General features: G+C 51.8%; 1 protein-coding gene across 1 annotated transcript in view; it reads left to right on the top strand.

Annotated features, from left to right (window-relative positions):
* Positions 1 to 26,333, top strand: part of SRGAP3 (SLIT-ROBO Rho GTPase activating protein 3) — a 61,169-nt gene that overhangs the window by 31,588 nt on the left and 3,248 nt on the right. The window contains exons 6-17 of the mRNA XM_009882864.1: positions 6,377 to 6,598; positions 7,097 to 7,198; positions 7,453 to 7,650; positions 9,027 to 9,111; positions 11,620 to 11,647; positions 15,198 to 15,300; positions 18,114 to 18,174; positions 18,586 to 18,663; positions 19,548 to 19,682; positions 23,201 to 23,306; positions 23,581 to 23,808; positions 25,250 to 25,329. Coding sequence (XP_009881166.1) covers positions 6,377 to 6,598; positions 7,097 to 7,198; positions 7,453 to 7,650; positions 9,027 to 9,111; positions 11,620 to 11,647; positions 15,198 to 15,300; positions 18,114 to 18,174; positions 18,586 to 18,663; positions 19,548 to 19,682; positions 23,201 to 23,306; positions 23,581 to 23,808; positions 25,250 to 25,329 — 1,426 coding nt within the window. The remainder of the gene's footprint in view (positions 1 to 6,376; positions 6,599 to 7,096; positions 7,199 to 7,452; positions 7,651 to 9,026; positions 9,112 to 11,619; positions 11,648 to 15,197; positions 15,301 to 18,113; positions 18,175 to 18,585; positions 18,664 to 19,547; positions 19,683 to 23,200; positions 23,307 to 23,580; positions 23,809 to 25,249; positions 25,330 to 26,333) is intronic.

Here is a 26,333-nt window from a genome sequence, read left to right as displayed (position 1 = left end):
ATCTCGTTCCACCCCCCTGCCCTGGGCAGAGCCACTTTCCCCCAGCCCAGGTTGCTCCAAGCCCCGTCCAACCTGGCCTTGAACACCTCCAGGGATGGGGCAGCCACAGCTTCTCGGGGCAACCTGCCCCAGGGATCACCTTCCGCACAGCCAACAATTTCTTCCTCAGATCTCATCTCAATCTCCCCTCTTCCAGTTTAAAACCATTCCCCCTCGTCCCATCGCTCCCCTCCCTGACCCAGAGTCCCTCCCAGCTCTCCTGGAGCCCCTTTAGGCACTGGAAGGGGCTCTGAGCTCTCCCCTTTTTCGCCTTCTCTTCTCCAGGCTGAACCCCCCAACTCTCCCAGCCTGTCCTCCCAGCAGAGGGGCTCCAGCCCTCCCAGCATCTCCGGGGCCTCCTCTGGCCCCGCTCCAACAGCTCCGTGTCCTTTTTATTCCCCAGTGCACCTCCCAACTCCTCGCTGTCGTTCTTCCACCCCCTCGGAAATTATTGCTACTTGGCTAGATAATACCAGGAGAGTATCAGTCACTGTTCAAGGGTGGGAATTCCCAAAGCGTGACAAGACTGAACTATTGCAGAGAAAAATCGCCGAATGCCACAGAATCCAGGGAGTCAGGGCTCAGGGTAATGCCAGATGCTTTTCAGAAAAAATTCCATGTGAAATCTTCCTTTCCTTTTGAATGCTGAGCTCGTGTTGAAGCTGGCAGTTTTTTGTAATGCCCAGAAACCGGTTGCTACCGAAAACCAGGGCAGGCACTTTCCTAACATGCCACAGCCCTTGAAGTCTCTGGTGATTACACTGTGCCGGCTGCTTCACACGCTGGGGAAGAGACAGAGCCGGGACTTCCACGAAATTCTCAGAGAAACACACAAAGGGGAGGGGAGAAGAAAAAGAAAGAAAAAAAAGACTTCAAACTCCTGCTCCCAGCTCCAGAACAAATAGCATTTTCTCACCCCTCTCATCCCTTTGATGGAAAATAAATTAGAACCACAAATAGTAATCCTTAGCCCTTCTGCAGTGCCTTTCATCTGGAGAGCTCAAAGCTCTTCGTATATTAATTCATTAAGTCTGGCAACACCCCTGCAAGGAGTGGAAATATTACAGTGTTCAACTTGAGAAATAAACCCACACCCCGGAGGTAAAGCAAGCTGGTTTTGGCCAAAACGCCAAGGAAGCAGCCAAATCTGTGTTTGTCTCCAACCACCCACCGCAGAGCCGCACCACAGGAGGGGCCGGGGGCTGCAGAGGACCACCGCTGGCACTAACCCCACTGCCAGTAACCCCATTTTAGACACAGGAGTGGAAACAGAGAGATACGAAAAGGTTTGCCCAAAGCCGGGAGGAAAGCCGGCGGGTCTCCAGCCCTGCATGAGCATCTCAACGTCTTCCCTCGGGCAGCCGCAGCCAGGCAGCCAAGGGAGAGCCGGCTCTTCCCCAGGACCCAGACACGCTGCCGAGCCAAGGGTGACCTCTGGTGAAAATCAGGCCTGGGATGGTGTAAACTGACGGGGCAGTAAGCGAGCTGTGCCACTGACCACAACCGGGGCACCAAACCATGTTTTAAGAACTGAGCAACATCCAGCGGGTAGAAAATACGGGAGCCCAAACCACTCCGCACTGCAGCAGTGACCTTCAGTTGCTGCTCAGCAGCGGGCAGAGAGCTGCCCCGTCCCCACGGGACAGGCAGACGTCCCCGCAGAGCTCCGCTACTCCATTTGCCCTCCTCGCGCGTTCGGCGGGTTGACAGCGGTTCCCCCCGACGCACCGGGCCAACTGCTCCAAGCCCCACGATTAGACACCGTCTTCACAAGAGAGGTGCCGACAGCGAGGACGGCGACAGGCGGCTCTGGGGGAACCTGACGGCGTTTAATAGGAACGGTGAAGGTCTGAAATCCCTCGGACACGCTGAGGGATTTTACATAGCTGAGGCTGCAACAGTACTGGGCTCCAGAGAGAACAAGACTACTTACCAAAGTACTGATGCATCAAACTACTGACGCGTCTGTCTCATTTCCTCACTGGTTAAATAGTTAAAACGTATTTGATGTGTCTGTCACAGAGCGTGAAGTAAGGTTTTACCGGGTCGTGACAGGCTGGGTGCTGTGTGAGAGCCGAACTCATACCTGAAAGTATCTTCAGATCTTAGGAGGAATGTTCAAAGGGAATACAAAATGCTTCTGTTCTCATTCATTTTTATGGAAAACATTTATTTGCTAAGTATTAAATATGCAGAAAGCAAAACGTTCACACCTTTGCAGCCTGCAGTCCCCTCAGAGCAAAACAGCGTTGAAACAAACCCTGTTGTGAAAGGTATTCGAGCCCAGGTACGATAAACGCTCATAAAAAAGCAACGCTCCACCACAACAAACAGGCTCTGCGCGCTGGAAGATGGATCCAGGCGGCAAAGGAAATTAAACCACACCGGGAGCAGGCAGAAAGGGCTGAGACCCATCAGCAGCGGCAAATAATTGCTCAGAAAAGACGGGAAGAAGCAGATAAAGGTGAGGGGTGACTGCCTTTGATGAGTATTCCCCGATACTCCCCAGTGTTCGGTGCTGGGCGGGAGCGGGCGCTCGGGGATGCTGAGAGGAGGCGGCGCAGCGATGGAGGCACTCACCGCACCGCGCTAGAGCCCCGAGGGTCGCTGAGCTCGTCAGCACTGGAAAGTGGGAGCAGCCCTCGAAAGTGCGCTGTATTTTAAACATAAACACAATATCCCCCAGACTGACCCCATCTTTTAAGCTTTAGGAATCTGGGGCCAACCCCAACCTAATGAGCAACTCCTCCGCCTGACGAAGAGGGCGCTGAGGGAACCTGAAGCCAAGCGGAATGCGGGTCCCCTGGCCGCGCAGAGGTGTGCCGCAGCCCAGCACCACCCGGCCACATCTCTCCTCTGCCCACAGAGTGCCAGCGCTGGCATCGCCCCTGGGGACACCGTCCATGCCGAGGCGGGCTCGGCTGCAGCTCAGCTGCGACCACACGTCTGACAGCGCAGGACCCGACCGCCCTGCGTTCCCTCCACGAGTTACCCTATTTCTGACCCACAGCAAAACCGTGCCTGTTGACACAACGGAACACGTAAGCTGTCACACCCCGTTAAACGGGGGATCATCAGGTTTTTGGGGTCTGAGGCCAGGCATTGGGAAACCCGTGCTGTAACGCCAAGGGGATGTGATGGACGCTGCCAGGGTGGCTTTCTCCTACAGCCATTGCCGAGCACAGCCTGGAGAAGAGATGGCTCCAGGAAGACCTCAGAGCCCCTTCCAGTGCCTAAAGGGGCTCCAGGAGAGCTGGGGGGGGACTTGATCTGGGAGGGGAGTGATGGGATGAGGGGGGACGGTTTTAGACTGAAAGAGGGGAGATTGAGATGAGATCTGAGGAAGAACTTTGCTGTGCGGGTGGTGATCCCCTGGGGCAGGTTGCCCCGAGAAGCTGTGGCTGCCCCATCCCTGGAGGTGTTCAAGGCCAGGTTGGACGGGGCTTGGAGCAACCTGGGCTGGGGGGAGGTGGCCCTGCCCAGGGCAGGGGGCGGCACTGGATGGGCTTTAGGGTCCCTCCCAACCCAAACCACCCTGTGATTCTGTGTGCACAATCCTGTTTTCAGGGCACAGAACTGCAGTTAACTGGTCATGGTGGGAGAGCAGGTCCTCATCTGGCGTTGCCATGGGGGTCTTGGCCCCGCTCCACCCGCGTGGCAGTCCCCTGGGTGATGGCTTGCCGGCTGCCCAAGCAGGGCGGGGTGTGGGGGGAGCTTCCCACTGATGGTCCGAGCGCGGAGCTCGCCTCTCGTCCCCCGCAGCTGCCGGGGATGCCGTGCACCGCTGCTCCCACGGCCGTCCCTGCCCGTCCCCAGCTGCGGGGTGCTCGGGGTGCGCCCAGACACGGCTGGGAAGAGCAGGGCAGCTGTGGGGCTGCGTCCTCTCGACTCAGTGGTTTCTGCATGCAACCCTGGAGCGGTCATACAGGACTTCATGCTAAAATTGCCTTGTGGGAGAGACTCACAGCGCTATAACAAAGTTTTACCCCAAGTGGTGAACAGAAATTCATGCCAATTCCTTGTTTTGTGTGTCGCTTGCTGATTTATCAACGCAGAGCTATACCAGTCCTTAACTGCCCATGTTTTCAACTATAATAGGATTAGAAGCTAAATCAAAGCAGGATAAATGGTGGATTATGACCACTTGATAGTTCCTGCAAAAATCCTCATTATTGCATGTGTGGTTTCACTGCTTTAAAAGACTGCATTGGGATAGGCAGGCTGCGCTCCCTGCCAGCGGGAATCAGCCCGTTGCAGTTTTACTGCTGCTTTTAGCCCAGACTAAACCGAATACAGCTCTGTGTGTGACTTGATCTGAGATGAGGGTTGTCTCTTCAGATCGGCAGAAAGCACAAGATGGCTTCTGTGGTTGGAGCTGTTTGTGGCACCAGCTGAGTTTTCGTATTTCACTTTGAGTTTATCAGTACTGATGTTCTGATGCAGAATCACTTTTTGTGCCTTTCTGCATCGTTTCAGTAATGCCTGTGATACTGTACAGCTGGAGAAGGTGCCTCAGAAATCCCAACTCCCAACAAGGAGTTCTGCTGCTGCGGAAACGCTGGTCTTGTTTTGGGTCATTGGGATTACACAAGCAATCTTTCTTCTCTTTTCGGTAGCTTTTTTGCCGTGCTGGTTCTCCTGGCAGTTGTTTTGGTGGGGCTGCACTGGGGTTGAAGCCGGCTCACCTCACGCTTGCCTGTGCCATGCCAGAGTGGTTTGGTTACAGCTCAGATAGTGAGGACTTCCTACTCCTTCTTTAATCTGTGTGGCAGCAAAGCATCTTCACTTCTGGGATTTCAGTTGTCCTGTAGTAGTTTCCATGTAGTAAGAGTAGTTTGCTGGCAGTGGTTAGGTTGGTGCTACGTGCCATGGGAAGTGTTTCTCACGAGGTCCCTCTGTTTCTCCCACGGAGGTGTCCCCGTGACCCACAGCCCTCCTGCGCCCGGGCATATCTCTGCAGGTCACAGTGCTTGTGAACCGCTTCAGCCAGAGTTTACCCACTGCTAACTGCCTGTGCCGTGCCGTGCCGTGCCCCACAGCCGTGCCCGTCCTCTGCCAGGCGACGGGAATGAGTGCACTGGGGACATATGACTGTGAAACTCCTCACAGAGGAGAAAGCCATAATTGTCTAACTTCACCTCCTCTGTCAGGAACTCCAACCCTCTCTTACATCCCAGAAATAGATGTGCCTCCGTTTTGGACTGCAGCCCTTCTGTTTCACTGCTCTCTCCGTACAGCCCCACGCATGTGGCTCAGGCTGATGCTTTGCACGGCTCCTGCTTCCAGCAGCCTCTCCCTCTTGCCTCTCCTCGCAGAACAACATCTGTTGACCTCCAAATTTTGGGTGCTTCTTCAGTGCCTGTCCTTGCCCCCCCTCCCGGGGCCGCTGGCTCGCAGCAGAGCCGGCAGGTCGGAGCGGAGCCCTGCGGGGGTTTGCGCTGCGTCGGGGCTCCCCTCGGGCACTGGGAGGAGAGTTGCGAAGAGTTGCTTTTGCTCAGCTGTGATTAAGTGTTCACAGCAGCAAATCCCTGTGCTGTTGCTATACTTAACATGCCAAACTCAATTATATTGAGAAGAGAGTTTAAAAACAGGCTTTTGTCTAATGTACAGTATTTTGGCAGCAATTAGCTCCGAGTTTTATCATTTTCCCCAAGGTGAACATGAGAACGATCAGTTATGCATGAGAAGCTGCTCTGTCGTGAGAGAGGAAGGCATCTTCCCAGCGAGGATGAAAGGGTTTGCACGTACTGCGGGGCACGCGTTGCAGTGCCACCTCACTTGAACGTCCCTCTGTATTTGATAACTTAAGGAAATGGTTTCTTTGTGTAGGAAGCGCTTGCAGGGCAGGTCACAAGGCGAGAAGGAAAGCACTGGGGACGAGCAGTAGCACAGGCCATTTCTTTCCTGGGGGCCTCTGCAGGGCGCAGGTTTTGCCATCGGTGGGGCCCCTGTGGTCACGCTGGCCCTGGGGCTGAGCAGGTAGCCAGGGACAACCCTGCTTTTGGGTGATTTTTTTTTTATCTGTCCTGTCTGAGAAGATCCCATGCCCTTGCCAGGGAAATGAAGGGTATTAAACCCCGGTGCGGTGGTGGGGGTCCAGCGCAGGGTCACTGTACTGTCCTGCTGTTTGTTCCCTGGTACCTCTTCTCCTTCAGTCCCCTTTCCTTCTTGCCTTTGCATACGGTATTGCAGAGTGTTGTTAAATATACCCTGGTACAACAGGGCTGGTGTTTCTCTGGGACATGCAGTGCTTTTTTGGGTGTTTAATGTACACATGACCCTCCAGAACAAGGGTGGGGGTGTTTGTGTGACCAGACCCTTCCTCGGTGTTTCTCAGTGCTGTGATCTGGGGTTCCACGCCAGCCTCGCTCGGACCTTCAGGACGTACCTGTCTGCCGAGTACAACCTGGAAACCTCCCGCCACGAGGGCCTGGACATCATCGAGAATGCTGTGGACAACCTGGATGCACGGAGTGACAAGCACACCATCATGGACATGTGCAACCAGGTCTTCTGCCCTCCGCTGAAGTTCGAGTTCCAGCCTCACATGGGGGACGAGGTAGCGTACTCGCCCGAGGGGCTGCAGAGGTGCCTCCCAGCCTGGCCTGGGCTGGATTCCTCCTCTTCTTAACCGTCACTGTTAAATTATTTCTGACTCCTTATCCCTCTATTCTGTCTTCACACGCTGCTATTTGTGTTCCCTTTCTTAATGAGACACTTGGCTCATTAGGGCTCCTCCTTTCAGTCTGCCTCTTGCTCTGTATCTCTCCCAATTAGGAAGCCTGTGGTTTGATTCTCAGCTGAACTGCCCAACAGATTTGTAAAGTGGAGCTTTGATTTACCTGCTGTAATTGGAAGACTTCAGAGTGCAGCTTTCAAATACTGGGTAGAAAACGCTTTGTGCTGGCCCGGGTCCAGGGCTCTGCTGATGAGAAACTGGGCGACACAGCCTCCCTGGAGGCTGCAAGGGGCTTGTGGGTGCTGGAGGGAATCATTTTGGTGTTTAAATGAGTATGTCTGGTCCATGGCTGACCCACTGAACGCTCTCCTGTCTCAGGTGTGTCAGGTCAGCGCCCAGCAGCCTGTGCAGACGGAGTTGCTGATGCGGTACCACCAGCTGCAGTCGCGACTAGCCACCCTCAAGATAGAGAATGAAGAGGTAAGAAGTCACTCCGGGTCTCGTGTTTGGCCTCGGAGGCAGCATGGCTCAGCCTTCTGCCCATTCCACGGGGGGGTTCCTGGTGTGCTCAGGTGTGGAGTCCTTCCAGCGGCAGTGCTAAGAGTTCCCATTGCCCGCAGGTAGCACAAGAGCAAGCCCAGTCCTTTGGAGCTGCCTGTCGGCCGGTTGTTTTGGCTCAAGATGTGTCATTTCCCAGCCTGCTCCAAAACCATCCTGTCTTCTATTTCTGATAGGTACGAAAAACTCTGGATGCCACAATGCAGACTTTGCAGGACATGCTGACAGTGGAAGATTTTGATGTTTCAGACGCCTTCCAGCATAGTCGCTCCACTGAGTCGGTCAAATCGGCTGCATCAGAGACCTACATGAGTAAAATAAACATCGCCAAGAGGAGAGCCAACCAGCAGGAAACTGAAATGTTCTATTTTACAGTGAGTGTCATCTCATGCGATACAGGACACAGCTTTAATTGCTAGGGCTGAGTCCTGTTTTAAGTGCTCATTAGTGAAGAGCAAGAACCAATTCAGTCTCTTTAAGTATTTGTCTTCTGTCTGATTTAGGGTTGGAATGCCTTTCTCAGTGGCAGGGCAGTGCGCAGGGACTGACAGTCCAGTGTCTGCCTTGTTCTTCCTTTTGAAGGAACAACTGGAGCAACCAGTTGTGACCAAAACCTTGCAGAAATCGGTAGGAGCAGCTCAGAGTGGGGCAGCAGACCCCGGCCAGCCTCGCAGTGTGTCACCATTCAGTGCCTGTTCCCGGAGCCCTTTAGGATTTTGAGCCATCACCGAAGCCTGCCTTTTCTGGCCCGCACAACTCAGACCTGCCCTTGGCCCATGGCTGAGCTAAACGGTCGTTGGCACGTCGTGCCGGGTGCCGGGGGAGGCGGCAGCCTGGCGTTGCAGTGCCGGGCTGTTGTGTGCGTGCTGGGTAAGGCAGCTGCGCTGTGTCTCCCCGCAGCCGTGGTCCCGTAGTTCACTTCCAGGCAGCTCCGAGGTTCTCTGTTGTAGTACATGAAATGTAAGGAATAAGCCATCAGTTCGGCAGAAGTAGCCCTCATTTAAGCATGGTTAGTAGGCTAAAGTTAATAGCATCTTGTGATATATTACATATGCACAGAAAAGCTTCTACTTTCTCAAAACAGTATTATTATTCCAATTCGGGGGGGGAAATTGCAGTTCTCGTTATGAGATGTGCTTGGGGTTTTTTTAATGTTTTTTGCAAGAATTTGATCTCTCCCATTGTCTGTCTTTCATTTCCCATCTCTGTCTCCTTCACTCCTCTTATTTGTAAAATGACTTGCTCTTGAATGTTGCCGGGTGTCAGACAGTCTCACAATGAAACAAGAAGTTGTGCTGCGCAGTTAGTGTCGCCCAGCGCATAAAGCGTCTGATGGTCCCTGCCCTGGGAAGGTCTCATGCACTGGGAGTTCTCCTCTGCATCACTTGTTTGCACAAAGGCAAAGCGCCTGTCGGGGGAGGAAAAGCCTCTTTGATTTTCCAGGCCATTCCCAGAAGCCTGACAAAAAGAAAGCTTGCTTTGAACTCTTTTCTTTGGAGCTCCCTGCATTCCCAGGCAGGAGGTGCGGCACCAAGGAGACCGGGCTAATAAGATCATCAGGACGTGGCTGGAGCAGTGAGAAGTGATTAGACTGTGCTCAGCCCTGCGGCACATCTGACGTGTGGTTTGTCAGAGCCGTCAGCCTCGCCGAGTCCCCCTCCAGCAGCCCCCGGGCAAAAGCGTACATCACTTACGGACTATTTTTGCCAAGAATCTTAACCCACCTTGTTTGGTTTATTTTTAATTCCAGAAATTTAAAGAGTATTTGAATGGCAGTAACCTTATCACGAAGCTCCAGGCTAAGCATGACCTGCTGAAGCAGACTCTTGGAGAAGGTGAGTCGCGGGGTTAGGTCCAGGCAGGAACCTCCCATCACGTGAGACAACTTCAAACCAGGCGTCATCCTTCAGTCTTACCTACTGTCTGTGTTTTCCTGAGTGACTGATGACTTCTGTGGTTGGCTGCCACGACTAAGTTTAACCAGTGACATGCAAAATCATTATTTCCCTGGAATGTTACTCTTTTCCCACTTTTCTTCAGGAGTGCACATAGAGAAATCTTATCCTGTGCACCAAAGTGCTGTGTTACTTCTCCAGCAGCAGAGATTCCCCCCTACTCCAAACCTCAGCCTTTTCCTTTCTTTCCCCATTCTCCCCATTCTCCTAGTGTGGCCCTGAACACGGGTATTTTCTTGTCCTTGACGCTGTGCTGCTGTGTCACAGATTGCCAGCTGCCTTGTTGGTTGAATAGGCCCCTTGCTCCCCTGGCCATAGGTTTTTTGACTTGCTCTAAACCAGAAATGCAAAATCATCCTTGTGTTTAAAACTAACTTTTCCATAGCAGGCTTTTATCACTCCAGATGATAATTTCACAAGTTTGGTGTAGAGCACGTACACACAAACAGGCTTCACGCAGCAGAGGGGGACGTAACTTTGGAGGGAGACAGGAGTGCGCGGCGCCAGGTGGGACCCACCACTGCCGGGGTAGTGATGTGCAACCGTGTCCCTGCGAGAAGATTTTAGCTCTTTTAAAGAATTTTTAAAAGTTGTATTATTTCCAGTGTAAAGAAGATGGAGATGAGTAAGTGTCCCAATTTTCCAACAGGAGAGAATATATTTAAATTAGAATACACAAATGGTCTGTAGTCGTGTCTTAACTGTACAAAAATTGGACACCTTATCTCAGAGGAGAGAGAAGAAAAATAAAATAGCTTTTTGTTGGCTATTTTGCCAAACATCTTTTCTCTGCCAAATTTATTTAGCCTTAAAATCCACCTTCTAGTTAGATCCTGTGGTATGTTCCACTCACTGAACACTGAGCCAAGTCAAGGCACAAAATGTAAGCTCAAGGCAGGCTGCAAGGGTAGATACATGGGGCTCCGGGAACATCCGCCTTTTCCCAGGAGTTTCAGTACTCCCTGTGGCTGCCTGAGCCCCCCGTCACCCCGCGGAGCAGGTCAGTGGGAGCCCTTCTGCGCCCTGACCGAGGCCGTCCTGCTCCAGAGCCGCCTGGCAGGGCTGTGCGAGGCTCGCGGGGCGCCCGCTGCTGCCTCTCAGTTCAGGCTTCGGCATAGGCAAGGGGGACGGGGCGCGCGTTTCACCGAAATTGGACCCATCTGAGCCCTTCCCGGAGAGCACAGGTCTTAATGCAGAAGAGAGCTCTGTTCGTTGGCTACATTGCCAAGACTCCCATGGGTTGGTGCACGAAGTGATGAATCTGTTGAAGGTTAATTTGATCACCATTCTGGTCTTACACTACTGCCCTGCTTAGGATGAAGAGTGCAGGGTGAGGCATTTTAACTCTCTAGAGTTGTGCAAAAGCAGCCACCGAAGATTTTCACATGAAAACTTTCTGAATTTCTCCCAGGCCATGGGATCATCCTGCTATGTAGGCGTTCAGCAAATATTTAGCCCAGAAATGCCAAACGCTGCGTTTCAGCATGAGCTGATTCTCATTAGGAAGAAGTCTGGGTTTGCAAAACACTCATGTGGAATTCTTTCTTTTTCAGCGAAGAATTGGCTGCAGGCTTGCTTTCCGCAGGTGCCAAGGGAGAGCAGGAAGGAGGCATGTGCAGCCAAATGCTTCCTTTTATGTGTCTTAGAAAAAGGAAGAATAAATCGGCTTTCCTGGCCTTGGGAGAGAGGCACAAACAGCATGTGAAATTAGTTTAGTTTTTTTCAGTGGATTGACAAATACTCTAAAAAATGAACAGATCTTATCAGTGGTGATACGCTGCCGTTTATATGAAATCCAAGCACTAAAAATACACGAAGGGAGTGAGAATATTGACAGCCAGAATAGCGTCTGCCTGATCGTGATTAGATGGGCTGTTATCTCAGAGGAGAAGCGGGGGAACTGAACGCTGGGCTGCATTCAGGTGCTATTAGTGGTCCTCCGTGAGGCAGTTGGGTAATCTCAGCCGCCTCCCCGGGGGCCTCGGCCCTTATCGGGCTGCCCCTTCCCTGCTCGGGTTTGCCCAGTCCCCAGCGAGTGTAAATGAGCACTTACTGCAGAGGACCTGCAGAGCATCTGGCTATTTACAAGACGGGCTTCCTATTGCAAAGAGACCTTTGATATGAGTGGGAACCGGAGACGCTTTCCCTCTCTTGTGGCTGAGTCTTGGATTTCTAATATGTCTTTTAGTGGTGGGGACTTGTATAGCAACAAGCCGGGCATCTCCCCAGCCTGCGGGGCCCTCGGGCACGGTCAGCTGCTTTTGATCGAAGCCCTTACCTGGGGGCTTGCAGACCCAGGGGCGTGTGAGTGCCGGTGCAAGTGTGTTTTAACAGTCCTTTGGTGGTGACTAACATGGAGAGATGATGGAAACTTGTGTTTATTCATAGGTGAAAGAGCCGAATGTGGAACAACCAGGTGAGCAGTTTCTTCCGCTTCATCTGCTTTCGGGAGGGGCTCGCTCCGGCCGGAGGAGGGTGGCAGTGGGACGGGTGGTTTGGCTTTGCTGCCGGGACAGCCTGGTGGGGTTTGGGTTTAACCACCCTCCAGCTGCGGAAGGCAGGCCACCCCAGGCTCCCCGCATCACCGCCCTGCTTCTCGCTTGCATTGCCTGACGTGGATTAATTAGGGTGATGACAAACAGGCCCTGGTTTCTGCTGCAGTGTAATTTCTAGCTGACTGGCTCTGAAGTGCCAGCAAGTGCTGTGTCAGCACGGTGCAGTGCGGTGCCATGTTGTGTAGCTGAGGTCAGGTTGCAACACGAGGGTGTCTGCCCGCTCCCTACCATCCCTCTTCATCTGAGGACTTTGATATGTCCCCAGAAGCCTGTCCCAGCGCTGGCGGCTTTGCCCGGGAGTGCAGAGCATGGCTGTGTTCACAGACTTTCATCCCTCTGCAGCCAGCGATAGTGCTGGGGGTGGGTGTAACAGGGAGGGGGCTTTGATCGGTGTCCAGTCCATGAAGCATCTCCACAGAGCTCTGGTGGCTCGCTATGAGTGTGCTGGTTTTCTAACAGCGAGATGTGGGCCAGCAAAGCCTCCAAACATCTCCCCAGAACATGTACAACCTCTCTCTGTGACATCTTTTTACAACCCTGTTGGAGTGTTTAATAAAATTTGCAATACGGCCCATTCCGTGTTAGAAATGCCGAAGCAGATGGTGGAGCCTGGGCTGCCATGGCCGAGGGCAGCGGGGTGGCAGGGCGCCTCGCTCTCCCACCTCCTGGTCGGCGGGGGACCGTGCTGCCGGGCCCAGTGGCCTCAGGGCTGGGCAACCAGGTGCCATCGGGACACAGAGGGACCTTCCCCGCCTGGCGCAGGCCGGGCAGCGGGGCCGCACGCTGTGTCGCTGCACCGACGTGCTCCACGGAGCTGCTCTCCATGGCGCTCCCAGGCACACGTGGGGTCAGCCGTGGCGGCCCCGCTCCCCCACTGCAGGCGCTGCCTCCCCCTGCGCGTCGCAGGAGAGCTGCCCCGCGGCACCCCGACGCCCTCGCAGCCCCGCGCGGCTGGCGGTGGCCACGGGCACCGCCTTGAGGTGGGCTCCCGTCCGTTGGCTGTGCCAGGCCGGGCTCTGCTGAGCTGGACAGGGGAAGCGCACCCAGACCGCCACATAAAACCAGGGGGAGAGTTTGCGCTTGAGTACATTGTGTGTCAGGAGTGGGTGCCCGTGGAGTGGCGGTGTCGCAGGCCAAAGCGATCAAGGGAATGAATAACAGCCTCCTACGCGAGGGATGGTGGCGCAGCTCCCTGCTGCTTCTGTTGCTTTTGTTTCAGCAGTTGCTTTTACTTCACAAAGGAAAACAAACAAGAGACAATCTCCTTCTTGTGTGAGGCGGCACAGAAAGCGTAGGCAGAACGACCTTCCCACCAGCTGCGGCCGGAGGCCAGGCTGCGCCGGGAGAGGAGGTGGCATGGCAGCCAGCGGCACCGGGGCGCTGGGCTGCAGACAGCGCTGCTCAGCCAAGGGCCGGTCGGGCTCTTGGAGGGACCGCAGTCAGTTCTGCTCCTCAGTGACCACACGAAGGAGCGGTTAGAAGCTGTAGGAGTGTAGAGCCAAGTGGCTTAATTAAAGAGATCTGATTAAGGAACAAGCGGACTACAACTGTCACCTTTGCATCATAGCTCTCTGTACATTGCACATGTCCATTCCACTCTGCTCTGTGAGAACTTCCGCATGAAGGCTCCTAGCACTCATTTTTGTTTGCAGTCATGATCTCTCCTCTACCGACATTGGTATAGCCTGGGGGTAGAGGACAGATTAGAAATCACTTAGAGATTTTAAGCTATTTTTCTCCTTTTTTTAGATCTAGGCACTCGGGTCTTAATGTCCTTCATTATCAGAAGAGATCAAAATGTGAATAGCGTTAATGAAAGCAGCCCTCCAAAGTCCTGATCACTGCAGTAAAATAAGTCACGCGTTTCGGTGGCCTCATTTCCAGCAGCAGTAGGTGTCTGGTACCCTTGCTGAAGGCAACAGGGTCTTCAGCGTCTGCTCCCATGAGGGGTGAGGACCCTCCGTCCCGAGCTAGTAGGGGTAGGGCCATGCCACTTCCTAATGCACATGCCTACCTTTTCTGGTCTTAGAGAGTTGCTGGTGGGTTTGCTCGTGTGTGTTGACCAGGCTAATCTTTTTGTTTGGTGGTCTGAACCTCGGGAATGCCTGCCAGAAAGATGAAAGACCACGGACCTCCTTGTGAACGTCTCCCAAACAGAAGTAAGCTACAGGGAGGTGGAGGTATTGCTGCTTTCCTCTTTCTGGCCGTCTATCAGCAGAATGAGGTCCATTTAAGAATAAACAGGGATATTTTCCAGGCGTAGCTGTGGTTTATTTTGGATATATCCAGGAATCAGTTGAGGTCTTCAGCTGTTCTTGGTGCTTTTTCAGGCTGGCAGAGTGCTGGACTGGTGGAGGTAGGAGGCCGGTGTTAAAAATCCTGCTAAGCACCAACACCTTTGTTTTACTTCTAAAATGTCATCCCTGGTACGAGCACAAACTCTGATCGGCGGTTTAGATATTTGGTGCCTCAGAGAGGGAGAATTGTATCTGCAGATTGTGGGTACCAAAGACAGCTGTGCCCAGCTGTGTTAGCAGCTTCATTACTCTCTGGCTTGAATGAAGCAAGTTCTGCATGAAGAGCATTCCCCATCACCCCTTGTTCATTCACGCTGCGGTTGTAGGTATAGTTGCTGCACTGTCACTGTCTGAGTTCTGGAGGTGACTGGTTTTTATGTTAGGAACTGGGACTCTTCAGGAGGCGCGTAGAACAGCCAGTTGGGTTGCTGTATGACTGCAGCTGAGGTTGGAGTCTGTCTCACAGGGAAACACTGGCAGATTACGGGGATGGAAAGCAATGGGTAGGTTGGCTTATTGCTGTTAAATGTTTCTATTATCAAGATTAATTTGAATTTGTTACTTAAATAGAGGCTGCAGTCTTGACCTTGACTTGAAATTGTATGCAGCATATAGTGAGCAGCTGTGCTGCTGCTCTGGGCTGCCTAGAGGTCAGCTCTGCTGCCCACTCGTGTGGATGCCTGCCACCTGTGCCCGGTGGGGACCCGCTCCGCCTGGCCTCGGGGACCCGCAGAGGCCATCGCGGCACTGGCTCCAAAAGGAGTTAGCCAATTTACTGCTAGGGTAGCCCGCCCCAGGCTGCTGGGAGGTGCTGTGGAGTGAGCAGAGGGCACGTCCCGCGGAGCTGTGGGCGCTGTGCGCAATGCGGAGGTGTGGGGACAAGCTCTCTGCAGGTCCCCCGGCTCCCGCCGGAGCCATGTCCGTGGGGGGACGTGGTGGGGGGACGCTGACGCGCAAGTGGCTGCAGAGTGCGTGGAGCTGAGTGTCGAGTCCTCACAGAGGGATTTTTCTGTTTGATTTATTTTTTATTCTTGGTCATAACGTTTGAGATCTCATCCTGTCATTGCATTTATGTGGGTGTTTTGTTGATTTCTTTTGTTCCATTTTCTCCCAGGCCCCCATGTCTTCCCCCTAAGCCACAGAAAATGAGGAGACCTAGGCCTCTCTCAGTCTATAATCATAAACTCTTTAACGGCAATATGGAAACATTCATTAAGGTACTTGCTGGCTGACAGTAAGAGTTTATGAACGCTGTGAATGTAATGGTGGCTTTCCTGTCCTAACCGCTGGCTGCTTTCCTTCCTCGGTGGGGTCTCTCTGGTCCGCCCTGCACCCGATTGACATGGCCAGTGCACACTTTGCCTCGGTGACGATTTCTCTCCATAGCTGTCCTCACCCCTTGTGTGTTCCTTGCGTTACCCATTGCGTGCCCTGGGGCAAGGGTAGCAGTGAGGACCCTCGTGGCTGCTGGCCGTTGGCTGTGGTGGCCGTCTGTGTGGCACGAGGCGCTCTTGGCTGGATGATGGCATCCCCATCATCCAGCGCTGCTCCCCATCCTGGGAGGGAAGTTCAGACAGCAAGGACAACCCAGCCCAGCACCCTCAAAGCATCAACACATCCCCCCACCTTCCATTTTCCCCCCCATTTTTGGTGGTCATCTTCCTCATGGCTGAGGGGGAAGGAGAAATGACTCATAAGCTCCCAGAAAGTGTCTCCCAGTTGTAGGGACTGGCAGCCTTGAATTGAAATACTGTGTGTATGGGTGGCTGCGTGGGAGCGTAGACGTGTTATCCTTAAACAAAATGCATTAATAATAACCAGCCCAGCTGGCTCGTCTCAGTGCCAACTGCCGATGGCGGCTGATGCCCTCTCGTACACCTCGGCACGTACTGGCGCTCTGCAGGCCCTTCCCGCAGCTGAAGCGGAGGGTTAACCTGCAGGGAGGACAGGCGAGAGCTCTGTCCCTGCAGAGCCCCGAGCCTCTCCCGTGGGAGGCCGTCACCTCTGGATGCTCCAGGCGAGGTGGCACTACAGCTTGTGTGCTGACCGCGACCTACGCCGGTGCCCATCTGCTCTCGGGCAGCGCCAGGGCCGTGGGCTCGGCTTCCAGCGTCGGAGCAAAGTGATTCCTAAACGGCTGCAGAGTGGTCTCCTCCAAACCACCGCTGGTAACACGTAGCGTGTGGCCTTCATAAATGTGAGCCAGAGTATTTTCTTCATGGAAGCTGGGGTGAGCTCAGATGAACTCAGTTAGTACCAGCACAGTCCCAGTGGAAGGGACTCCTGCTCGTCCTAGGAACTTACCCAGAAGGAGAGATTTGAGGAGAAAAATGAAGAGATGTGGATGTGGGATTTATCCCCAATTTGTCCTCCAGCTATCTGGCTGCTGATCCTCCGAAATCCAGCACTTTGCCATTGCCTGGCTGCTGGAAGGACTTCCAAAGGACACAATGCTGTTCCAGTTGCTCAGTGTTTAATTCTACGCTGAAGAAAGCTTTAGTGAAAATACTGGAGGAAGCAGTAATGACAAACTGTTGGATTAGGTAAACTAATAGGCATTGTCCGGCTCCAATTTATTCTCTTAGGCTCTTTTAGTGCAACCATAAGCCTAAGGGCAGTGTTTACAAACAGGGCACTGTCACAAGTAATACACAGGCCCAGCTGACAAAGCCAGTAATCTCTTTAATACTTGTAATTATTCCTTACTTAAACTGATTTTTTAAAAAGCAATGCTCGCTAAAGTCCAGCCTGTTCAGCACTGTGTAGGAGGAATTAGCTGCAGTGGAGATCCATCTGAGCAGACGGGTGTCATTGTAGGACCATAGAATGGTTTGGGTTGGAAGGGACCTTAAAGCTCATCCAGTTCCAACCCCCTGTCCTGGGCAGGGACACCTCCCGCTGGAGGTGGGCTCCTCGGGGCACAGTGCTGTGCTGCCGGGGTTGTCCTTGCGGCCGGGGGCTGCACGCTGCCGTGGGAGATGTGTGGGGCTGAGGGCGGCTGCCCGGTGCCCCCGTGCCGGGACGGCTCTTGCCGAGCCAAGGCTGTGCCCAGGCAGGGGCTGGTGTTGGCCCCGCACTCCTGCGGTGCCGCCGGTTCAGGGAGGGGAGAAATCCGAGAGGCTCTTTCTGCCGGTCGCCGAGGCTCGGGTGCAGCGTGCCGGACGGGGTTTGGGAGGGAGGGTGGACAGCCTGGAGGCCTGGGTTGGACCTTGCTAAGCTGCCATTGCATTTGAGCGTTCATGGCCTCCGAAAGAGATGCTTACCTCTAACTGAACTTATCCTTGCTTAATCTTTTCTTTTTTTCCCGCTCTGCTGCTTTTTTGTGTTCTCAGAGGAAGGAGGAATGCGCGAACAAGAAACCAGGTATTTACTGGAGGCCCGTCTACGAGACGGAGTAAATTAACCAGAGAGATGCAACTGTACTCTACTGGAAAAAGCAACCAAAGCCCCTGAGGAAAATAAATGCCCACTTAGGCAGTCAGACACGGCTCACATTCCCCCTTGAGCTCCTCACACGAGGGGCCTGGAGAGAAGCAGCTTTGAAACAAAGACCAAAACTCATCGCAGGTTCAGATATAGGCAGTTCCTTTCATACACTGTGGTGTTCTGGGGTTTTTTCTAGCATCTGCTGACCATGGTTCTTTCTTTAGGTGGAAATATTGTTGTAAGCTCTGTTACTGGAAACTTATTTCACCAGACAGGTAGAGCACAAGTTTTATTTCAGCTCAGCATTACACCTTTGAAATGGAATAGCCGTGATCCTGTTGCATCAGTCTCCTGTCTCAGCCAGATAGCGAGCAGCAGTCTTTCACACGCTTTAGTGAAAGCTTTTTTTGTGCGTAATCGACTGCACATAGTATACTCAGCACTTTTTGATGGCTTGATGTGTGTAACGCCTCCTTTTCTTGCCTGTCCTCTTACTAAACTCAATGGCACTGATTTTCAAATATCTGTTTTTGCAACCTTTAATGAATTTCCCATGCTTTGTTATCAATACACCAGTAATTTTTTACTTTTTCTTTTCACGAAGGATTCAGGACAGGCTATTCCGCTTGTAGTAGAAAGCTGCATTCGCTACATCAATTTGTATGGTAAGTTGATTCAGTAATATCAACAGAAACTTTCTGCAAAGGAAATTAAGTACTTGCATTTAGCAGTGAAATATAGCAGAGATGCACGCAGCCCTTGCTACGGGGGCTCAGGCTGTAGTTACAGTGGCACTGACCGTGTTGTAGCACTGGATGACTGGCAAATATTTAGGTCTTGTTAGCACATATTCAGGTGAAATTATCTGTTCAGGCTCTGGGCCACTGGGAGCCGTTTCAGTGCTTTGGTTTGGGGGGCCTTGGTTGGAGAACATGAGCAGAAACAAATTGTAGCAGCTGTCCCCTTCTTGCTCTGAGCCTTTTCCCGTGCATCGGCTCCTAATTTCTGCTGTTCTTCACCAGAAAGTACCGCGTAACAGTTACAGAAATCTTTTCTGAAGCGTTGTTCTTTTCCAGGCCTTCAGCAGCAGGGCATTTTCAGAGTCCCTGGCTCCCAGGTGGAAGTCAACGACATCAAGAACTCGTTTGAGAGAGGTGTGTTGCCGGGGGGTGCATCTGCAGCTGGGATGCCGTGTCCGAGCAGGGACCCTCGGTGGGAGCTGGCGTGTGCTGGGTGCATTAGGCACTGCGCAAAGCCTGTGCTCAAGGCCTTTCTGCTGCCAGGCACCAGGAGGTTTTCTCCCCTTCTGAGTATCTTAGTATTGTATCTCCAGCAATGGCGAAGAGTCATGTAGGGGGGGTAGGTGCGGAGATCTCTTCCACAGTCATTAATTAAGAGCATGAAAGGCTCAGATGGGGGTAATGGCCTCCATGGCGTGAATCTTTGAGCAGCATCGGAAGCATCAGGGTGAAGGTGGCCAGGCCAAGGAATAAGGCAGCGTTGGGATTGTCAAAGGCAGGAGGATTTGCACATTTTTGCTTAAGAGGAATCGGTATCTAAATCCCTTAGGTTTTGAAAGCCTTTTATAGATTGAAGTCAGTACAGTGTTATCCAGATCCATTCAGTCTATTCCAGAGGCACAATTGCATGCTCCAGCCAAGCCTGTCTTCCCAGGCTTTCACCCAGCGTCGTTCAGCTCTGCTCAGCTCTCTGAGCTGCTGCTGTAAATGCAAAAATGCGCTAGGCTGGAGGCTGAAGGAGTACTGGTTAATAACATCTTCAGGAAAGGTTTGAAATCTCCAAAATGAACGGGGTTTTTGTGGGTACGGCTATAGCATGTCTCAGCGTGATGCTGTGTAACAGAGTACCTTATTAAACTCTCCTCTTGCTGGCAAAATGCATAGTGTTACCATTCCGCACACAGGAGGGTTTTCTGAGCTGTGGGAAATTTTGGGTTTCCACTGAGTTAGGAAAAAACACTTGCTGTATTAATACAACTTGACAGTAATGCTGGAAATAAAACCTTTTCTCTGGGCAGGTGAAGATCCCCTTGCTGATGATCAGAATGAACGTGACATTAATTCAGTGGCTGGAGTCTTGAAGCTGTACTTCCGAGGACTGGAAAATCCCCTCTTTCCTAAGGAAAGGTTTCAAGATTTGATATCTACTATAAGTAAGTACATGTGACAGCTCTTCTGGGAGAATAGGGTGGGACAAGAGGAGCAATAAACGGGGGGCAAGTACACCTGAGTTTTGCAAATAGCAGCTTATGCTGGAAGAAGGGCTGCAACAGAAGTTGCTAGGAGAAGACATGAAGAGCATGCATTGGCAGTGCTGGAGGCGAGGGAGAGGTAAAACGTCTTGCTGGGATTCTTTTAAATTCTTCCTAGCATCACGAGGATCCCCAGAGCCATCTCCAAGCTTAGGCCGGTGGGCAGCACACCCAGCAAGCCCATACACACCTTTGCGGGTTGCACGAGGGGTCATTAGTCAGTGGAACAGGGCCGGCCGCTGTCCTGCCCCGACAGATCTCTGTGGGTACCGGCGGTTCCTGAGCCTGCCCGTCACGTGCCATGCAGCCGTGGCGCTGGGGACGCTAAGGGGTTTTGCTGCTTTAGCTCAGAGTCTTCTACTAAACATGAAGTGGAGGTCAGTAGCTCTTGGCTACTCCAAAAGCTTCTCCAACCCTCGAGTCTGCAGATTTGGTTGCAGCCTCACTTGCTCAGCTGTTCTGCAAGTGTTTGCTGTGCGCATATCCTGTCCCAGAGAAAACCAGAAAGCGCTTTGGGATGTGAGCAGAGGTAGAAGCTGAGGGTTTTTAATGGCGAAGGGTCTGGGACTGATGTCGGGGAGAGCCTGGTTGCTTCTTGTTCTGTCCTGAACTCTCCTCCCGGCTCCACTTGTTCCTCTGCAACTGAAGAAACAGATATCCCAGCTGGGGTTTATTTCTCTCAGTACCTTGTAGTGATGACTTTTATTTATTGGCAAGTTATGGAAATTACTCCCCTGGGGGAAAGGAAGAAGACAGAATGAATTTGATGTTTCAGAGATGATGGAGGAGCGTGTTGTGCACTTTGGCTACAGGATGACATCATTTTACCGGAGAGGTGTCGGGGTCGTTTGGGGGTTCGAGTGTCTCAGTGCATGGGTAGTTTCAGGAGGGCTGAGGGGTGAACACGTGCCGAGGTCCTTCGTTTGGCTTTCACTGCTCATGGCTCCTTCCCCCCTCTTTAATGTTAATGTGCATAACTGCTGGAGATTTAGTGATGTCAAGAAAGACAGATGATATCTAGAGGGGAATGACGCAGGGATGGGCTTGTTCCAGAAAGAGAAGAATGTGCTCTTATTTTTCAAGAACAGTTGTTTTATATAGTAGCTTTAGGAAATGCGCTGTTGCCTTTCAGTTTTGATGTGTAAAACAGTGCAGCACACCTGTAACACAGGGAACAAAGGAAGTTGTTTCTGCACCAGTCTCCTGCCCCGGTCAGGAGCTTCAGCCTGGCTTGAGCGCGCTCCAGCTGCCCTCCCCGGGGGCAGAGCGCGGAGCCTGAGAGGGGACAGCCCGCAGGAAGGGGACAGGCCCCCGTTGGTGCCAGGAAACGTGCCCGGTGCTTGGTGATGTGACTGTGTGCTTGCAGATAGGCTCGTGCTTTGGAACCATCCCTAGTTAATGCCAATTTGCACAATGTATTAAGCTTTTGGGAGCTCTTTGTTGCAAATATCATTGGTTAATTTTCTGGATGGTTTTCTCTTCTTTCTTTAGTTTTCTTTAATTTAGCAAGAATCTTCCTTTTCCTCATCTTTGCTTTCTTTTCCTGCTGCTGTTGGTACCTTTTGATTAAGGAAAGATAGATTGATTCTATATAGATTTTAAATGAATTGAAGTGCCTTGTTCCCATTAAAAATCTGACCTTAAATGCATCTGACCTTCTGCCACATAAGTAGAGGCTGCGTAATAGGTGTCCCAACCTAAACAGATTGAAGGAACCTGCTTCCTTGGAGAGCCCCTGCTCAGTAAAATGCCACCCTTGCTGGAGGATGTTCCATCTCATTTTGTAATTATGGCAGAAAGGTTAAACACAGCCAAGCGGTTTGGGCTCTCCACTGCAGTGCATCATCACAAAGCCACCTTGATCTGCGGTGGCTCCCGGTAAGGCACTCTGAGCGAGCTCTTTGCAGCAGGTGCTGCTGCGCATGTCGCAGGGCCTCCGGTGCCCCAGGAAGCTGCAGAGCTGCATCATTCCCGGCCGATGCGATGGGAAGCCAGGCTCGCTGGTGGCAGATGAAAGGCTGGGTTTCCTTTTGCCTTATGGGGACTGAGAGTTTACGTGGAAGCGTTTTCTGAATCCACATGAGAAGTAGATGGATAGAAAAGGCACTTTGTTTGCAAAGTTTCATTTGGGGGTGTGCCTGTATAGTCAAGTGATTGATGATTACTCCATTAATTCCTCTGAATTACAGCCAGTTGAAACATTTCTGCAAAGTGAACAAAGGCAAGTGCTTCGAGACAATTTGTTCCTCTGGGTTTCAGAACAGATAACTATTGTTGTAGGGTTTTATCCAGTTTTTATTTATTTGATTATTTTAAAAAAAGTCCTCTTGAGTAAAACTAAACTGAGACAGCAGAGAACCCAGTAAGCAATAACAGGGGATAAATACATACTTTAAAAATTTCCAAGATGAAATATTATGAAGATTTCCATCTTTGGACTGAAGACAAATTTTTCTCAGAATTTTTGAACAAGTGGCAGCCCAGCTACATGTTGCTAGTGAATTTTATTATGATTAGCAAATGCCAGAGTTTGATCCAGTGTAATAAAGTAAGCATCACTCCACTGATGGGGCTTATTGCGTGCATCTGAGGCTGACTGCTCTCGGGAAGGCTTTGGTACTCTTTGTCTGCTTTCTGTAAAACAAAAGCCCCGGGATTAACTATCTACATAATGTATTGCACAGATACTAGCTTTAAAAAAAGAGCAGCCGTGGGGGCTGGAGCATGCTGCCGGCTGCTGCAGGATGGCGCTGAGCCCCCTCGGCGGGTCGGCGCTGGGGCTGCCGCGGGGCAGGAGCGGTGCGGGGGTCCCCGGCGGGTGGGCTGGCACCCAAAGCAGATGGCTCCACGCCCCCTCCTTCCTACAGCAGGGAGCCGGTTCCTGGCAGAGGCTACGGGCTTTGGGCGCTGCTGTGGAGAGAAGTGAGTCTTACACTGCGGACTCAGAGCTGGCTCAGGTTAAATCCCCATTAAGACCAGTGGGAGACTGGAGCAGAAGGGCTCAGAGGGCCCTGAGGGTTAACCCGTAAGAGTAACGTGAATAAAAACCTCATTTTAAAATCTGCACTAGAAAACCACACAGTGTTCCATTTTCCAGTACCATACTGACCTAAAGCTTTTGAGAAGTAGAGTAGTTGTTGAGGAATGAACTAAATAATGCATAAACAGTTATTTTAAAAATAAAATGTCTTTATTTGGTGTTTGTACTGAGTCTGAATGTACGTATGAATTCCCCAGTGGAAGAGCACTGTGCCCGATTCTCCACTTGCACCTTAGTGCCAAACCAGTGGATCAAATCTGGAAACAAGCTATTGTTTTCCTTGCGTGGTGGGCTGCTTGACCTGGAACAAGTCCCTGTGGTGCCGTGTTGTCTGGTCCTGAGAAGGTGTAAAGATGTGCTTTCTATCTGTGTGTTCCAGAAATCGAGAACTCCACCGAGAGAGTGCACCAGATCCAGCAAATCATCGTCACTCTGCCTCGGGCTGTCATCGTCGTCATGAGATATCTTTTTGCTTTCCTTAATCAGTAAGTCTTTTTTTTTCCTCTTTCACCAAGTTTCTCCTTGCCCTCCTTTTTTCAGGGCTTCCCTGTCTTTGTTGCATGAGTCCTTTTCGGTATTGCCATGGACAGTTGTATTTTGCTCCCTCCTCAGCCTTGCCTGGCCGTGGCTGGGTCTTCAGGCAAGATGCACAGCACAGTGACGATTGCTTTCTTGGGCGGTGGGGGTCGGTTGGTGGGAGGCTTTTCTGAGTGAAGGGGGAAAGTCGGCACCACGGCTCCCTAACGCTTGTGCTTGCAGCTTGTCGCAGTACAGCGATGAGAACATGATGGATCCCTACAACCTGGCCATCTGCTTCGGGCCCACGCTGATGCACATTCCAGATGGGCAGGATCCGGTGTCCTGCCAAGCCCACGTCAATGAGGTCATCAAGACCATCATCATTAACCATGAGGGCATCTTCCCCAGCCACAGAGAGCTGGAAGGACCTGTCTACGAGAAGTGCATGACTGGAGGGGAGGAGTACTGGTAAGCAGCGGGGCAGGACTTCATTGGTTGCAGAACCTACCTCTGGATCCCCGTGTAGGGTCGTCTTCTGGCTCTGTACGTTTGGAGTGAACCTGGGAGAAGGCGCAGAGCTGTGGCTTGATGCCTGGTGGACAGAGCTGACCTCAGCTCAGACGAGTGTAGGAGAAGAGATCTCGGGCGCAGATCCCTGAGAGGGTGGGGAGTGAGAAGCGCTTTGGGGAAGCTCAGACGTAATATTCAGGGCAGCCGAGCACAGCACTGGGGTGAATTTGCCCCTCTGCAGAAGGGGCCTTTTTGCATTTATTTCTGTTAAATGTTATGAATTAGGTGTGCGAGTGATATATATTTGATATGCTTGTGCTGTTTTACCCTGGTTAAGAATCTTACTTCATATCAGGCTGTCTGCATGGTTCTTAGTCTTAAATACCTTCATAAAACTACGACGATTCTGCACATCTAACCAATTAGTCTCGACGTCAGTTTTGCTTTTCATTTTAGCCTGTCTGGTGAAAACAGAGGCAGTTTCACTGAGTTTTTCTTTCCATATTTCTCATGCTGACTCAGCTTTATAAACCTCAGTAAAATCTCAGAAAATTGTTTCCAATATGAGTATTAATATTTATAAAAAAATCTTTTAGCTGCAGATTCACATAAGTATGTTCAGAGCAAACCAGAAATTTAGGTCAACTCTAACCAAATTCCTCCTAGGCTGAAACTTTTGAGTGAAGTCCCATAGTTCCATCGTAGTTTGCTAGTTGGATAAAATTCCATAGCCCAAAGTTAACCTGAACCTTCCAGTTCCCTTTGCTTTGTCGTGTTAGAAGACAGATGAGTTTGCGTTAGCCAGGGACGGGATCAGCCGTGTGCGATTGCATTGTATCACATCTTTCTGGTGCACAACTCGCCCTTCTTGATATATACCCCGGGCAGGAAAACTCCATAAACAAACTCCCACATTAGAAGTGTATTTGTCTGGAGGATGCTGGAATTGTAAACTGACATTCAGATCTGAGTTTTAAGAAACGATTTTTGCAAGTTTTACACATTTCTGAGACCTAATCTTCCCGGACACTGGTGACCTGCCACCATCCTTACTGATGCAAGCAGAGGATAAAATGCTAAAACTCATTGTGAATGAGTGTGTGGAACATTTTAATGTGGTATCACTTTCTATTTGTTTTGCCAAATACGAGTAAGGTACATGAGCAACAGAACGTGATGTTCTGGGCCTGAAGATGATGGTGTGAGTGTCTGCTGTTCTCAAAGCAGGTTCAGAGATCTGCTGTGATTTAAAATTACCATCTCAGTCCTACAAAAACTAAACCCATAACTCTTTCAAGTGTCACTGGGGCCACAATTTCGCTCAACAACTTACTTTTGCTAAGTGCCTTGGGAACAGAATCTCATTCTTTCTTTGAAAGCACGCTGTATTTTATTTCAGTGACAGCCCGCACAGCGAGCCAGGCACCATCGATGAAGTTGACCATGACAACGGCACGGAGCCACACACCAGTGATGAAGGTGAGCGGACACGAGCAGCAGAAAATCTGTGTCAGAAGAGCCGTGCCTGCAGGAAAGCAGTGTGCACTGCGCTCCTCATCAGATTAGAGGCTGGACTAGTGTCTGGTGCTTTAGTCAGGGACAGCGTTTTTGTGTGCTTAGTAATAAGCATGTGTATTAATAAATATTGTATATAGATTTTCCCCATAGGATGTCCACGGACCTTCGCGGTGGTCTGACTCCATGGCAGGATACAGGGGTTGTTATTTTGGAGCTGTTCTGTGAGATTCCATTAATCCCATATATGACATTTTTTTCCTTCTCCTTGTCATCTGTGCTTACCCGCAGCCATGCGACGATGAGGATGTGCTGTGTGAAATGGCTCACAAAAGCAAGAGGGGAGACATGGGTGAGAGGGGAGGGACCGGCTCTGGTCACTTGGGGCCCTTGGATGCATTGCGGGGAAAGCAGTAAATGTCCGTCGCCCCGTTGGGGGCCCTCTAAAGTGTGAGGGTCTTCTGGCTGGTTTCATTATGCTGTGGATCATCCCCTGTTGAGCAGCCGTCTCCTTGGCAGAAACGAAATGCCGTTGTATTTGAGCGAGCTGCAGCCTGGTTTTCCTGCTGCTGACGGCCCGTGGGGCCGGCCGGCTCCGGAGGGCGAAGCAGGAGGTGCCGCCGGGTGTGAATCCCTCGCAACTGGGTGCGTCATCGGTGTTTCCTAACGCGCTGGAGGAGGCTCAGGTCCGGGTTCCTGCAAGCTCGTGTCTGCCTGCACTTCCGTGTAAACTGTCTCGCAGTGTCACGTACGGGCTCTCAGTAAAAGCTGTGAAGCGCAGGGCAGTCACAAAGGCGAGTGTGGAAATGGGGGCGCTGGCAGCGCTGGGCAAGAAGCGTGTTCGCTTCAGGACGCAGTACCAACGCGGGAGGGAGCGCTGGGCGTCCGTGCCCCGGAGGCACCGGCAGCGCGGCCGTGGGAGGAGACCCTGCTGGCACTGGCACTGCGGGGGGGCGGCGGACGCGCAG

Source organism: Charadrius vociferus, unplaced genomic scaffold (genome assembly GCF_000708025.1).
Source record: "Charadrius vociferus isolate BGI_N301 unplaced genomic scaffold, ASM70802v2 scaffold433, whole genome shotgun sequence".
Classification (NCBI taxonomy): Eukaryota; Metazoa; Chordata; class Aves; order Charadriiformes; family Charadriidae; genus Charadrius; species Charadrius vociferus.
This window is presented reverse-complemented; position numbering and strand designations above follow the sequence as displayed.